Source organism: Plenodomus lingam (genome assembly GCF_022343315.1).
Source record: "Plenodomus lingam strain CAN1 chromosome Unknown scaffold_20, whole genome shotgun sequence".
Lineage (NCBI taxonomy): Eukaryota > Fungi > Ascomycota > Dothideomycetes > Pleosporales > Leptosphaeriaceae > Plenodomus > Plenodomus lingam.
The window spans coordinates 2,220,920-2,234,707 of NW_027093974.1; the positions used below are offsets into that span (position 1 = coordinate 2,220,920).

The following is a 13,788-nucleotide window of genomic DNA, read 5'->3' on the forward strand; positions in this document are numbered from 1 at the left end:
TGGATATGCGACAGTGAAGAGGGTCTGGGCCAGGCTTGGAGTGAATGGGCGAACTTTTCGGTGGAGCACGGCGATTCCTTCCTCCGACGACAAATACTTTTTGGAGCCGCGAAATCTTGGCGCACGGGCTCAACTATCTAGGAAGTTCAGTCTAGGGGGACACTCGGGAGAGAGAGATGTGGTCAACACGTACTTTGTTTTATAGTTGTAATTAGCAATTCATCATTCCTTTACGTGCTGCTCCCCTTTCGCATACGAGGGGACTATTCATCAGTGTATGCGCCCGCTGTCGTCGTTGGCGCGCATCAGCAGCTGTTTTCCTGCGCGTCTGGCTACTTCACACAGGCTGCCCGCACTTCTTCTTAGTGCCCCGCCTTCACTGATTTCCCCGGTTCGCAACTTCAACACCACTGCCCCTCTTCACCGATACCAAGTCCCTATACGCAAAGCACCGGTCAATATGTCGTCCGACATGACCACGCTCAAGGGTGAGCCCTTTGATCGGGCTGCACTCGAGTCCTTGGTCAAGGTATTATTGCGCCCATTGGACATGCGCCATGTCCCCGCGGGAGTCACACACTGAAGCAATTCGCAGCGCCGTCACTTCTTCCTGCCCGCCTTTGGCATCTACGGTGGTGTCGCCGGTCTCTACGATTATGGCCCTGCCGGTACTGCGCTCACAGACAACATTGTCGATGTATGGAAGCGACACTTTGTGCTTGAGGAGGACATGCTGCAGGGTAGAGACGCACAGAAAGATAATGTATACTACGAGACGTCGACACTGACACAACGACAGTCGACTGCACCATGCTCACTCCCCACGAAGTGCTCAAGACCTCCGGCCACGTCGACAAATTCGCCGACTGGATGTGCAAGGACCCAAAGACAGGCGAAATCTTCCGTGCAGACCATCTCGTTGAAGAGGTGTTGGAGGCAAGACTAAAGGGTGACAAGGAGGCTCGTGGGCAGAAGCTCGAGCCCGAGGTGGATGACCCTAAGAAGAAGAAGAAGAAGAAGGTCAAGAATATTGCCGCTGTCAAGCTGGACGATGCCGTGGTGCAGGAGATTGAGGAGGTGCTTGCACAGATTGACAACTACAACGGCGAAGAGCTCGGCCAGCTCATCAAGAAGTACGACATCAGGAACCCCGCCAACAACGGCGAACTACAGCCCCCGGTTGCCTTCAATCTCATGTTCCAAACCTCAATCGGACCCTCCTCCAACATGCCCGCATACCTACGCCCAGAGACCGCCCAGGGCCAATTTGTAAACTTCCAAAACCTCCTCGAGGACAATCAGCAACAAATGCCCTTCGCATCAGCTTCGATTGGCAAGTCCTTCCGTAACGAAATCTCTCCCCGATCTGGTCTGCTACGTGTACGCGAGTTTCTCATGGCTGAGATTGAGCACTTCGTCGATCCCGAAGGTGGCAAGAAACACCCTCGCTTTGGAGAGGTCAAGGACGTAGAACTTGAGCTGCTGAACCGGGAGACTCAGCTGGCTGGAAAGACTACAGTAGAGACTACCAAGATTGGCAAGGCCGTCGAGACTGGTCTCGTGGACAATGAGACGCTTGGTTACTTCCTGGCTCGCATTCAACTATTCCTTCTGAAGATTGGCATCGACCCAAAGAAGATTCGATTCAGGCAGCACATGGCCAATGAGATGGCGCATTACGCAGCAGACTGCTGGGATGCTGAGTTGCTCACGTCGTATGGCTGGATAGAGTGTGTGGGTTGCGCCGATCGTAGCGCCTACGATCTGACGGTTCACATGAAGAAGACGGGTGCTCCTCTCTTTGTTCGCGAGCCAAGAAAAGAGCCCCTCAAGATTGAAGAGTGGCAATATGACCTTGACAAGAAGAGCTTTGGACAAAAGTTCAAGAAGGATGGAAAGGCGGTGGAAGCTGCCATTGATGCTCTGACCCAGGATTTGCGGGAGAAGCTGTCGTTAGATCTCGAGAAGGAGGGCAAGGTCGTCCTTGATGTACCTGGTGTTGGTGACGGTAAGGTGGAGGTACCCAAAGAGCTCATCAAACTTGAGAAGCGCACAAGAGTCGAGAATGTCCGGGAATACACGCCAAACGTTATTGAACCATCTTTTGGTATTGGACGCATATTCTATGTAAGTTCGGCCATTCAGTGGTTGTACCCGGCACTGCTGACTTTTCAGGCTCTCTGTGAACACGTATACTGGACTCGCGAGCAGGACAAGGCTCGTGGCGTTCTTTCCTTCCCACCAGCGGTGGCGCCCACCAAGGTCCTCATCGTACCACTCAGCTCTCACCCAGACTTTTCACCCTTTGTACAGACTCTACGTAGCAAACTAAGGAGCATTGGCATTTCTAGTCGTATCGATGCATCCGGTGCTTCTATTGGCAAGCGATACTCGGTGAGGGATCCATTCACTCTCTAGGTTTACGTTGGCTAATACAAATACTAGCGTAATGACGAGCTTGGCACACCCTTGGGCATCACCGTGGATTTCCAGTCTGTCAAGGATAACACATTCACGCTACGAGACCGTGATTCCACAGAGCAGGTCCGAGCCAGCATAGATGAAATCATTGCAGCGATCTCGAACATTGTCAATGGTTCAGAAAAGTGGTCAGATGTTGCTGCGCGTCTTCCAAAGTTTGAAGGCCAGGAGGTAGATTAGATTAGAATGGGCAGTTGATGTGTATAGCTATGGAGATATACTTGCAATCAGACCTTATACGTAAGGCAAACTAAGTGCACAAATGCTTGTCGCCTGCAGAACTCTGACCGTTTCCCTAAACTTGACCTATTCTAATCAACGCTGTCCTTCCCGTTGAAGTAACATCCGAAACCCTTCTTCTTTAGAGGACGCCAAGACTTGCTGTGCCGCTGTACCCTTGAATACCTAGACTTTTAGAAAAACCATCACCTTACTGCAATGTTCCTTTATACACAGCCGAGGTTGTAGCCTCTGCAGACCTGCGAGATGTTAGGAGAACCTTTCGGTTGCAAACATCGTTCATCGGTACCGGTAATGTAAGCTACACCCTAGGTTTACCTAACGCCAAGGGGCAGGCTCCCCATATTAGGGGTGAAGATTCCTACCTCACGATCGATTGAAGATGGCTTGCACCTAAAGAACGCATTGCTCGGTCTGTTTGGATATCGCAATGATCTTCATTCTACATAATCTCTGCAGGTTGCTGACTCGACCGCCCAGGCATCTTTCCGCACCTCCTAGGATAGCCGTCGGCGAGTCGACATATGAATGAGTTGCTGACCACATATAGATCCACTTGTAAGAAAGAGGGGACTCTTATATATGCTGTGGTTCCAGGACCAGTCGGCACTGTCCATACGTCAACAACACGTCCTGCCTTGTTATGGCGAACTGCAAAGGAGAGCTCGCGATGGCTTGCTTGATTCACCGTCAATCATGCCGAATCAAATACACAGAATCCAAACACACGTTGTCTTCCCGCCACCTAGCAGACGTTTCAATTCACAATCTCTCACCGAGCGACCGCTGCTCAACTGGATATATTAGGAACCAAAGTTGCGTCGAAAGCCACTCTTTCACCACACGATCAGTAATACCTGGAGCTACGCCTGATACACCGAAATGAAAGCGGGGCTTTGACCCTTTCCGCCTATCGTCCGCAGCACGCAGCTTACAGCGAGTCGCAACGTCGCAACCCCTCCATCATGCCGTTTGGAATTTGCAGGCACACGGAGATTGCGATGTAACGTAGCATTCGCTATAGCATCGCTATGGACAATAAACAAGACTTGTCCAACAAAGCTTTCAAAGTTCCCTTCATCAAGTAGCAGTCTTTGGGCCTGGGTGTCAACGTATCAACCATCCGCATCGCTTTCCAGCCATCGTTGCCATCTTGAGATGGTCTCGGGGAAGCGGTCTGAAGTCCCGCAGTACCTGCATTATCTACTATTTGCTGCAATCACGCTATTTTCTTGAACCGAAGTCATGTTGCCGTGGGTGCTTCTTTGATCCCACCCGCCTGCCTTTGGGCATCCCTTACTTCAGACTTGGTGTACGGAAAACACATTCGACGAACCACCAGACCATAATTGCGCCACCTGCAGCATTCCCCGCCGATCCCGTACTCTGCGCTCTCAGAGCTCACAGCGACTATCGGTGCCAGTTGTGGGCTTGGTATACGGTACCGGTACGCAAAGACAAGCGCGCCACCAGTATCAAGCGACCATCGCTTAGTTGGGTTCTGCAACCACCGAAATCATACCATCAGCCTTGACAAACTTTGCAGATGCAGTAGTCGCCAAGAGGGGGAATCGCTGCACATTATTCACTGCTCTTACGAATCTCAAAAGCGTATACAGCTCAGCCCTGGGAGCCTTAACGTAACTCTTGCACCCGAGTCCATGGACAAGGAACGCGATCAACCGCCACCACCCGCGGCTCCGGAAAGCTCCCCCAAACGCCCGAGAGCTGACTCAGGAAGCTCAAGCTCAACCGAGTCTAAGTGAGTTCTCTTTCTTTAAAATGCAAAAGTCTATTTTCTTTTCAGGCATGTTTGTTGCCCCTGCTGCACCAAGCAATCTCACGCTCTTATGACTGGTTGCAGGAGACACCTCGTAATGGCCAGTATGGCATCATGGGTCACGATACTGATACCCTAGTCTTAGTCGCTCTGTACGCACCGTCACGTCGGAAGATTTGGAATACGTCCACGAGAATGGTCGCACGTACGGAAACGACACATATTACTTACCCTGCATATATCTGCCCAATGAGGATTTTCGAGAACAAGATCGGCTGTCACTGCAACATCGTGCCTTTGTATATGCACTCCAAGGGAAGTTGACGACTACAAAACTGCTACCAAGCACAAGACGCATACTCGACCTGGGTACAGGACCAGGGCACTGGGCGGTGGGCATGGCTCACCAGTACCCTGATGCCGAAGTCGTTGGCATAGACTTGACACAATGGGACATCGAAACCACTGAAGCTACGCTCGGAGAATCACAAGTGATGTGGGAACTCGATGATTTGGACGTGTGGGGCAAAGAGACTGATATCGAAGACCTTCTCTCCCGACTTGCAGAGCATGATTTCTTCGCCGACACTACCAACCGAACTCCCATTGGCTCGCCTACGAAATCACGAGCTGGAACTGATGTGCATAGTCAGTCAGACAGCTCAGTTGAGAACCTGACCATCGACCTGACTACGTTGGAGCCACAGCCAGAACCTGGATGGCACTTCAGTGCTCCCTTTGAGCTCATCCATCTGCGCAACATGAAGGGCGCCTTTACGCACTGGGAGGAGGTCTACGCCGAGATTTACAAGAGCCTCTCGCCGGGTGGGTGGATAGAGGTTGCCGACTATGATCTTGGAAATGTGCCCGCACCCCCCGAGGAGCCTGACTCATCATCATACACCATGGTCAATGTCCGCAAGCTCTACGCTTCACTCATGCAGGCATCCTACAAGTCTGGTCGCCCCCTGGGCCTCTTCTACATGCATCCCTCGTATCTCGAAGAGGCCGGCTTCACCGACATCCAGACGACCCATGTCAACGTGCCGATTGGATCGTGGGGCGAGGACGAAACGCAGCGATCGATTGGCAAGATTATGCTTTTTGTTGTTCTCGAGTCCTTTGAGGCGATACTGCTTCGGCCGTTGACCAAATATGGAGATAATGAAAAGATCTGGACTGCCGAGGAGGTGCATACAACTATTGCAGCGGCCCAACAAGAGGTGTTGAATTGGTGTGCGCGGGCGGAGAGGGGGGAGGTGTCAGGTTGGTGTGCGAGTTTCAAATGGATTACGGGGAGGAAGAGTTGGCATGCTACTTGATTTTCCTTACCAGCAATACGTTATGGTAGTTGTTGTGGTAATTGACCATGGTAATTGGGTCGAATGACGGCGGCATAATGGCCGGAGGAGTGGATAATAGGATGTTGTATCTCGTTGTCGAAACAGTAACAAGATTGATACAAGACTTGCATCCATGTCTCCGGGAAGGATCATGCTGCATCCCAATATGCAACTCCAAACTTTATAGGAAGAAAGGGGAGGAAGCACTTTTTGGTGGAAGAGTGCTGACAATGGGAGTCACGGGACGACAAGGCTGACTTGGCGCCAACAACCCCTGGCAACGGCAGTGTCCAGTTGCGGAGTGGATCCACACCTCCGAGACAGTTGGACAGTTGGACAGATTCCCAGATTCCCGATTTCCAGATTCCAGCTTCCACCCACACGCCGGCCAGACATGTTCATTTCCTACGACCGATGATGCCTGCCCCAACCTACAGGCACAGCAAAAATGAACTTTTCAACTCGACCGGTTTTGCAGGCGCTGCAGCGCGCTTCTGGAAGGTAGGCGCGCAGCCCCCCCCCCCTCTCCTTTGCATAGCACAGTGTATTCTTCCCCGTGGAGCGAGTCTAGCATGCTAACGATCATTTGACAGCGCTCTTATGCCTCGGATTATGTGGGACTGGCGGTCTTGATTACGGGATACATATTGGTGCGTTAGGCATGATTGAGGCCACAAGGGCAGATACATTCTGAACGATGACGATGCAGATTCAATTCCTCGCCGAACCGTTTCACCGCATGTTCTTCCTCGACAATCTTGCAATTGGATATCCGCATGCTGAGATTGAACGTGTTCCAGTCTGTACGTACATGTGGTTGGGCTCTTGGTGTGATTCACTAACGTACAATAGCATGGCTGTTCATCTACGCTGGCGCAGTCCCCCTGGGCATCCTGGTAGCATGGTCGCTCATTGTCCGTCCCGGAGCGCACAAGGCGCACGTTACGATTCTCGGCTGGTTCATCAGCATGATACTCACGCTCTTCATCACGGACGTCATCAAGAATGCAGTGGGGAGACCACGACCAGATCTCATCGCACGATGCAAGCCAGCACCCGGAACGCCAGCACACGTCCTGGTCACATATGAAGTTTGCACAGAGACGGACGACCATGTACTACACGACGGATGGCGCAGCTTTCCTAGCGGACACAGTAGCTTCTCTTTTAGTGGACTTGGATACCTGGCCTTGTTCATTGCAGGACAATGTCACGTCTACCGTCCCCGAGCCGATCTTGGGCGGGTGCTGGTGGCGTTAGCCCCATTGCTTGGGGCTGCGCTGATTGCCATCTCGCGCTGTGAGGACTACCGACACGACGTGTATGATGTATCGGTGGGATCCATTCTGGGCATGGCGGTTGCGCATTACACGTATCGGCGATATTATCCCGCACTTCGCAGCAAGGCATGTGCGACGCCGTATCCGAATCCTGCAGACGATGTCTATGGGAAGGTCAAGGACGACGAGGAGAGGTTGCGAGGGGTGCAGGAATTTGAACTGGAAGATATTGAGGAAGAGGAGGACGGGGGGCGGGAGAGTAGACCGCTGAATGGGAGAAGATGAGGGTGGGGTTTGTTGCTGTCGCTGTCGCTGTTGCAGAGGGTGAATAGATCAATGTCAAATGAAATCACTACTACTAGTTATCTCGGCTAGTTTGAGGATCACGTTACTTGTCTTGTGCCATGAAAATAGCCAGGATGTAGCAGTGGCAAATCACATGATACTCAAACTACCAGAGCGCATGAGTACCTTTGGATCACGTCATGATTTTGTCCCGTGTGCAGCTGGAGTCGTTGTGAACATGGCCTACCCTACATTGTTGTGTCGAATCCATGGAGGAACTGATGAGTGGAGTGGTTCGTTGGTATCAATCAAGGCGTGGAAGCATGGCATGATGGCAAAACGGTGGGACGTGCCGGTAGCCCGAGAGTGTGCCGAGCATGATGTGACTTTTGATCTGATAAAGGGGGAGGCGTTGTGCGAAGTAGCGGTAACTAGGGTAGAGTAGTACTAGGGTAGAGTAGTACTAGAGTAGAGTAGTACTAGAGTAGAGTAGAGTAGAGTAGAGTCTGGTGGTGCTACTCTAGGTGGAAGAGAGAGTCAGTCCACACTCGGCAGCATCGGAGCTGGAACTTCCGGTGCAAGGCAAAGAGGGACGTGACTTGTAGAGACCACTCTCACGTGACTGGTGCGAATCAGAACCTTTGTGTCGAACAAAAGGGTTGCCCCGCTAGCCCGTGTTTGGCTGGATCTTCAGGGACAAGGAGCGAAAGAGAGGCGGCGGGCGGGTTTCGCTGAAAAGTTCATTACCGAGAAAACGGGGCTAAGACAAAGTGAAGTACGAACTCCTCCATTTAGGGGAGAGGAGCAAGTAGGAGGAGGAGGAGGAGGAGGAGGAGGAGGAGGAGGAAGGAGGTAAGGCTGGGTTGTCGCCTCCCGAGTCCTTGCGCCCGCCTTTTTATTTCAACTCCACCTACTCACTCACCCACCCATTCTCACTCCCTCTCACTCTCACTCTCTCTCTCTCACTCACTCTTTCTTCTCTCTCACTCCCCACCCCCCTTTCTTCCTATTACCTCCCCAGTCGGCACGGTCTGCACTGCATAATTTGGCCCGCCTTTTCTTCTAGTGTTTACTTCGGGTACCTGTCGCACACATCACGTGCATCACCCCCCGTCTTATTGATTGGCTTTTTTTTGTCTTGTCTAGGGACTGCCCGCGGCCCTACTGTGCATCACAGCCTGTGTTCCCGTACCTAGACAGCCCTTCCCCAATCGACGACGAGGGCTTTCTCGCCGCAACCACCGGCCAACATGGATATTGTCCTGGAAGTGTGCGACACTTTCCTCTTCGACCCCCTCTACGCCACATTGCTTCCTGCGCAAGCATCCTCCTTCACAGCCAATGCCACAGCCAACGCAACACTCTCGAGTATACGGCAGGAGCCCACCGCCTACGCGCTTCCGCACGCTTCGTGGCAGTACGAGCCCGCCACCAAGTACTTCTCCATTGAACCATCCAAATATGCCTACATGAGCTCATGGCCACGCGACGACTGGCGGAGACAGGCCTTGACACTCTACCTCATCACATGGCTCTTCGGTGTCTGCGTCTACTATCTCTTCGCCGGCCTGTCATACCTGCTCGTCTTTGACAAGGCCACCTTCAACCACCCAAGATACCTCAAGCATCAGATCAAGCTGGAGATGAAGCAGGCCAACATTGCCTTCCCCATCATGGCCATCTTCACCGTCCCCTGGTTCCTCGCCGAGGTGCGCGGCTACTCGAAGCTCTACGACACAACCGAAGAAGGCCCCGGGCGCTGGTACGACTATCTTCAGATTCCCTTCTTCATCGCCTTCACCGACCTCTGCATTTACTGGATCCACCGGGGCCTACATCACCCCATGGTCTACAAACACATCCACAAGCCACACCACAAGTGGATCATGCCTACGCCCTTTGCCTCGCACGCCTTCCACCCTATCGACGGCTACGCCCAGGGTCTGCCCTACCATATCTTCCCCTTCCTATTCCCACTCTCCAAGATTGCTAGCGTCGCCTTCTTCGTCTTCGTCAACATCTGGACCGTCTTGATCCACGACGGCGAGTACGCCCACAACTCCCCGATCATCAACGGCGCCGCTTGCCACACCATGCACCACCTGTACTTCAACTACAATTACGGACAATTCACCACCCTCTGGGACCGTCTCGGAGGCAGTTACAGGAAGCCCAACGATGAGCTCTTCAAACGAGAACTCAAAATGTGCCAGGACGAGTGGAACAAGCAGGCAAAGGCCGTCGACATGATGGTCGAGCAAGTCGAAGGCGAAAACGACCGCTCGTACCAGGGCGAACCGGAGAGCAAGAAGGTCCAATGATTCCATCCATCCCCTTGGGAAAACGGCTTGATGCCGTTACGAGACTTGGTCACGGTCGGACGAGAGGCATTCGCGGGTCGATGGAGCTCGCTGGAGGCCAGCACCGCATTCTGGCGTGTACATGGTATTTTTATTTTGGCGTGTTGGGAAGTGGAGGTAGGAGGACGGGCACTTGCCGCCACACAATGGATTGGTAACAGAGTTCAGTCGGAGTTGGCTGTCTCACTTTTAAGACTGGCGCTTAGGGAGTACAATAGCATGAGATGCGACAGACATTGGCGATTTGTCCGGACGACTGATGTAATGTAATGGAAGAGCAATTTATCAATAATTAATCTACACCCAGTTCTACCGCACGTGAATACACACGTGTTTATATATCCATATTTCGGAATCCAAAACAAGTATCAACCTCGAAGCCCTCGCTATGCAACGCAAACATGAGATAATCAGTGAGTCCACAACTCCCCTCGAGAAACTCAAAACGCAATCCCAGTATCCCACCACCGCTCCCCACGATGCCACCTCACCAACGGCCCACCCCAACACCACCACCCATCCCTCTCATCCGCCCCAAACCCCAAGCCCCGAAACACCGACACGGGGACCGGCTCAAACAGCCAAATCCCGCCCCGCGCAAAATCATCACACAGCAAATGCGCCGTAGAGTAGAACCACACATGCACGTAGATCAACGTGAGCACACGCTTGCCCCACCGCGGCACTCTCCTACCAACCCCACAGCTCTCAAGCGCACGCCTCACACAACCTTCTAGCAAGATAGCCGGGGCCTGTACGGCAAAAAACGCAAAAGAGGCAGACCAAGGCCGCGAGGGTCCTGAAATCGTGGAACTAGCGGTAGCGTGCAAGATGCCGCTTACCGTAAACGCCGTGACCAGCTGAAGGAGTCTCGAGCGCAGGGAGTGTTTGTGCAAATCCCAGTGCTCGCGCAGGACGCGACTGGGCTGGTCGAGGGCAAAGCGAAAGGTTTGGTGCCACCAGTTGCTCCACCAGCCTGCGAGGCCGTGGTCGAGCACGGTGGAGAAGGGGCCCCAGGGTGTGGGGTAGAGGAAAGGGAGGGTGCGGGCGGTGTGGCGGTAGGGGGTGGGTAGGATACAGGAGGCCAGGGGACCGAGGGTGAAGATTGTTTCGAGGGCGGTTTTGACGGCGAGCATGGAGAGGAGGAGGTGGTAGATGTGTGTTATGCGGGGGTGGTGGTGGTGGAGGAGGAAGTAGAGGGTTAAAGGGAGGTGTGAGGATGGAGATGGGGTGTGATCTACCAGACCCCAGAAGTAAGGATCCCACATCATGAGTGTTTTGAGTGCATCGAGGGCGAGGTAGCCTTTGAGCAGAGCTTTGAGGTTGGCTTGGATGAGTTGGGAGCGTGTGGTGTAGGATTTCGCCTGGCCGGCGTGCGTCTTGAAGGAGTGTTTTGGTGTGTTGGGACCGCAGTTTTGGCGGAGTTGTTCTTGGATCCATTTTGGGGGTGGGGGGAGCGCAGAGGTGCGCCAGTTCCAGCCTGCGCCGCGGAAGTTGCAGAATAGGTCGAGGACCCAGTCTAGGCGTTCTATGAAGGGGGTGAGGGGGTAGGGTTGCCATGCGAATTGGCCGTCGCGGTCCGAGGGTCCTGCTGTGGCTTTTGAAAGGGAAAGCTTGACATCTCCGTTCTCGTGCTTTGAAATCCCTTCATGGGGAGACTCTGTATGGTTGATGGTATCCTTCTCTTTCGGTTTGTCGGTGGGGGCACCGAATACACCTCTCATTTTCTCGATCCTCATGAAGTCGGCCTGAGCATCGTTACAAATCAAGATTGCCCCAACCCAGACTACACTCCACGCGCTGAGCAAGCCAACACCGAAGCTTGGTGCAATCAGTCTAGCTTTAGTATAGAGTACTGTATATATTGCGAATCCAGTGACCCAAGCAAAGACCAGGTATCTACAGTGGCGGAGCCATGGACGGTCTTGGTGCGGTATTAAAAGATAGACAATAGCTACCAAAGCACCAAGCATTCCCCAGGGATACAAAAAAGGCCTGTATTCTCCAGACGCGATTTGCCTTTCATATTCAGCGTAGTATTGCTCCAGAAGATCATGATGAGAGCGAGGCCAGGGGTCAGACGGCGCGAATGACATGTCCAGTTAGGTCCTGGAAAGGTCTGAAAAAGGAAGATTGCGCAAGATCAAGCGATGCCAGACATAGGGAAGAGACAAACACAACCACCGCCCAAAAAACAAACAAGCAGAGTAATGAAGTGGCGTTTGATGGTGACCAGCATGACGCACGAGATGATGGCTTCGGCAAGGCCTGCGCTAAGCTACAAGGGGTACTCGCGCAAGACTCCAACACCAAACCTCTTCCATCGTGATGCGGCATCCGCGCAACGCCCGCAAACACATGCACCCTCTTTACTCGGCCTGTAATTTCTCCTTTGCAATACAAAGAGCGTGGGAAAAATAAGCCGCCAAGATGGTGAACATTACAGAGAAGATCAAAGAGTGGGACAAGATTTTGTAAAGTTTCAATCTGCCAAGCGCTAACGGCCCCGCCAGGATTGAGGATGAGATGAGGAGGACGCAGAGTGAGTGAATTTTTTGTTCAAGATGGATGTTGAATGAATGGGTGGCTAATTTCTTTTGTAGAGAACAAGGCTACAGGTACGATACTACGAGGAACCATTGAGCATGCAAAACCCACACGATTGGCCGTACTGACCTGAGGTTCAAGAATACCATCTCGGTCTTCTCAAAGGGTAGGTAGTACCACATTCCATGATACAGCATCCAGACACTGAACAGGGTAGAAAACTCGCGCGCCTGCGTGCCCAACTTCTCGAGCCCGGTCCAGGCGCGGGTGGTGGTGGCGGAAGTGGTTTCGACGTGTCCAAGTCAGGTGATGCGCGTATAGCCCTTGTTGGCTTCCCCTCTGTCGGAAAGTCTACGTTTCTCTCGAGAATCACAAAGACCAAGTCTGAGGCGGCGGCGTACTCCTTCACCACGTTGACGGCCATTCCCGGCGTGCTCGAGTATGGTGGTGCGGAGATTCAGGTGCTCGATCTCCCGGGTATTATCGAGGGGGCGGCCGAGGGCAAGGGACGGGGGAGACAGGTTATCAGTGCGGCGAAGACGAGCGATTTGATTTGCATGATTCTTGATGCGACGAAGAAGGCTGAGCAAAGACGGTTACTCGAGGCCGAACTGGAAGCCGTAGGCATCAGACTGAACCGCGAACCACCGTACGTCAAACATGCCCTCAAGACACTCGTCTGCTACACATGAAAACAAGCAAGCCAGCCTAACATGATGAAAACCCAGCAACATCTACCTCAAGCCCAAAAAAGCAGGCGGAATGAAAATCAACTTCCAAACCCCCCCAAATACCTCGACGAAAAAATGGTCTACAACATCCTCAAAGACTACAAGATGCTCAACTGCGAAGTCCTCATCCGCGACGACTCGGCCACTGTCGACGACTTCATCGACACAATCATGAAAGACCACCGAAAATACATCAAATGCCTCTACGTCTACAACAAAATCGACTCCATCGGCCTCCCCCACCTCGACGCCCTCGCGCGCGAACCCCACACCGTCGTCATGAGCTGCGAACTCGACTTGGGCATCAACGACGTCGTTGATCGCTGCTGGCAGGAGTTGCGTCTGATTCGGATTTATACGAAGAGGAAGGGGAAGGATCCGGATTTTTCAGAGGCGCTGATTGTGAGGCATGGGAGCACGATTGAGGATGTTTGTGATCAGGTGCATCGGTCGCTCAAGGAGTCGTTCAAGCATGCGTTGGTGTGGGGGGCGAGTGCGAGACATGTGCCGCAGAGGGTGGGGTTGGGGCATGTGGTTTGTGATGAGGATGTGGTTAGTATAGTGGCCAAATGAGCCTTGTGTTTCTGGCAAGGTGTTGTCAAAGTAGATATATATACATGTCCTCTGAAATGATGAACCCCACCAAAGCATACATTCTAAACCGCAGATGAAAGTATCCGACAACCTAATCTACATCATGCATCAAGCTATACAAGAAACATCTCATGTGCAGAATCAAGT

At 52.7% G+C, this 13,788-nt stretch overlaps 7 protein-coding genes across 7 annotated transcripts; 6 read left to right on the plus strand and 1 right to left on the minus strand.

Annotated features, from left to right (window-relative positions):
* The first annotated feature begins 146 nt into the window (after window positions 1-146).
* GRS1 (Glycine--tRNA ligase 1, mitochondrial) lies at window positions 147-2,843 on the plus strand. Its single transcript, XM_003844292.2, has 5 exons — window positions 147-529; window positions 596-740; window positions 800-2,127; window positions 2,176-2,394; window positions 2,446-2,843. The coding sequence occupies exons 1-5, from the start codon at window positions 278-280 to the stop codon at window positions 2,659-2,661; spliced, it is 2,160 nt and encodes a 719-aa protein (XP_003844340.2). The 5' UTR covers window positions 147-277; the 3' UTR covers window positions 2,662-2,843.
* Window positions 2,844-4,382: 1,539 nt separating this feature from the next.
* On the plus strand, window positions 4,383-5,823 carry IAQ61_011776 (uncharacterized protein; the record flags this gene model as incomplete). Its single annotated transcript, XM_066099346.1, has 2 exons — window positions 4,383-4,483; window positions 4,647-5,823. 2 exons carry the CDS (start codon window positions 4,383-4,385, stop codon window positions 5,821-5,823), a joined length of 1,278 nt encoding a protein of 425 aa, XP_065950865.1.
* Window positions 5,824-6,261: 438 nt separating this feature from the next.
* On the plus strand, window positions 6,262-7,409 carry IAQ61_011777 (uncharacterized protein; the record flags this gene model as incomplete). Its single annotated transcript, XM_003844294.2, has 4 exons — window positions 6,262-6,345; window positions 6,438-6,494; window positions 6,554-6,647; window positions 6,697-7,409. The coding sequence occupies 4 exons, from the start codon at window positions 6,262-6,264 to the stop codon at window positions 7,407-7,409; spliced, it is 948 nt and encodes a 315-aa protein (XP_003844342.2).
* Window positions 7,410-8,659: 1,250 nt separating this feature from the next.
* On the plus strand, window positions 8,660-9,730 carry ERG3 (c-5 sterol desaturase; the record flags this gene model as incomplete). The annotated part of the gene is made up of 1 exon (XM_003844296.1): window positions 8,660-9,730. One exon carries the CDS (start codon window positions 8,660-8,662, stop codon window positions 9,728-9,730), a length of 1,071 nt encoding a protein of 356 aa, XP_003844344.1.
* Window positions 9,731-10,209: 479 nt separating this feature from the next.
* IAQ61_011779 (uncharacterized protein) lies at window positions 10,210-11,865 on the minus strand (the record flags this gene model as incomplete). Its single annotated transcript, XM_003844297.1, has 1 exon — window positions 10,210-11,865. The coding sequence occupies one exon, from the start codon at window positions 11,863-11,865 to the stop codon at window positions 10,210-10,212; it is 1,656 nt and encodes a 551-aa protein (XP_003844345.1).
* A 225-nt stretch (window positions 11,866-12,090) lies between these two features.
* GTP1 (GTP-binding protein 1) lies at window positions 12,091-13,008 on the plus strand (the record flags this gene model as incomplete). The annotated part of the gene is made up of 5 exons (XM_066099347.1): window positions 12,091-12,228; window positions 12,283-12,311; window positions 12,373-12,387; window positions 12,458-12,482; window positions 12,534-13,008. The coding sequence occupies exons 1-5, from the start codon at window positions 12,200-12,202 to the stop codon at window positions 13,006-13,008; spliced, it is 573 nt and encodes a 190-aa protein (XP_065950866.1). The 5' UTR covers window positions 12,091-12,199.
* Window positions 13,009-13,029: 21 nt separating this feature from the next.
* Window positions 13,030-13,620, plus strand: IAQ61_011781 (uncharacterized protein; the record flags this gene model as incomplete). The annotated part of the gene is made up of 1 exon (XM_066099348.1): window positions 13,030-13,620. The coding sequence occupies one exon, from the start codon at window positions 13,030-13,032 to the stop codon at window positions 13,618-13,620; it is 591 nt and encodes a 196-aa protein (XP_065950867.1).
* Between the last annotated feature and the right edge of the window lie 168 nt (window positions 13,621-13,788).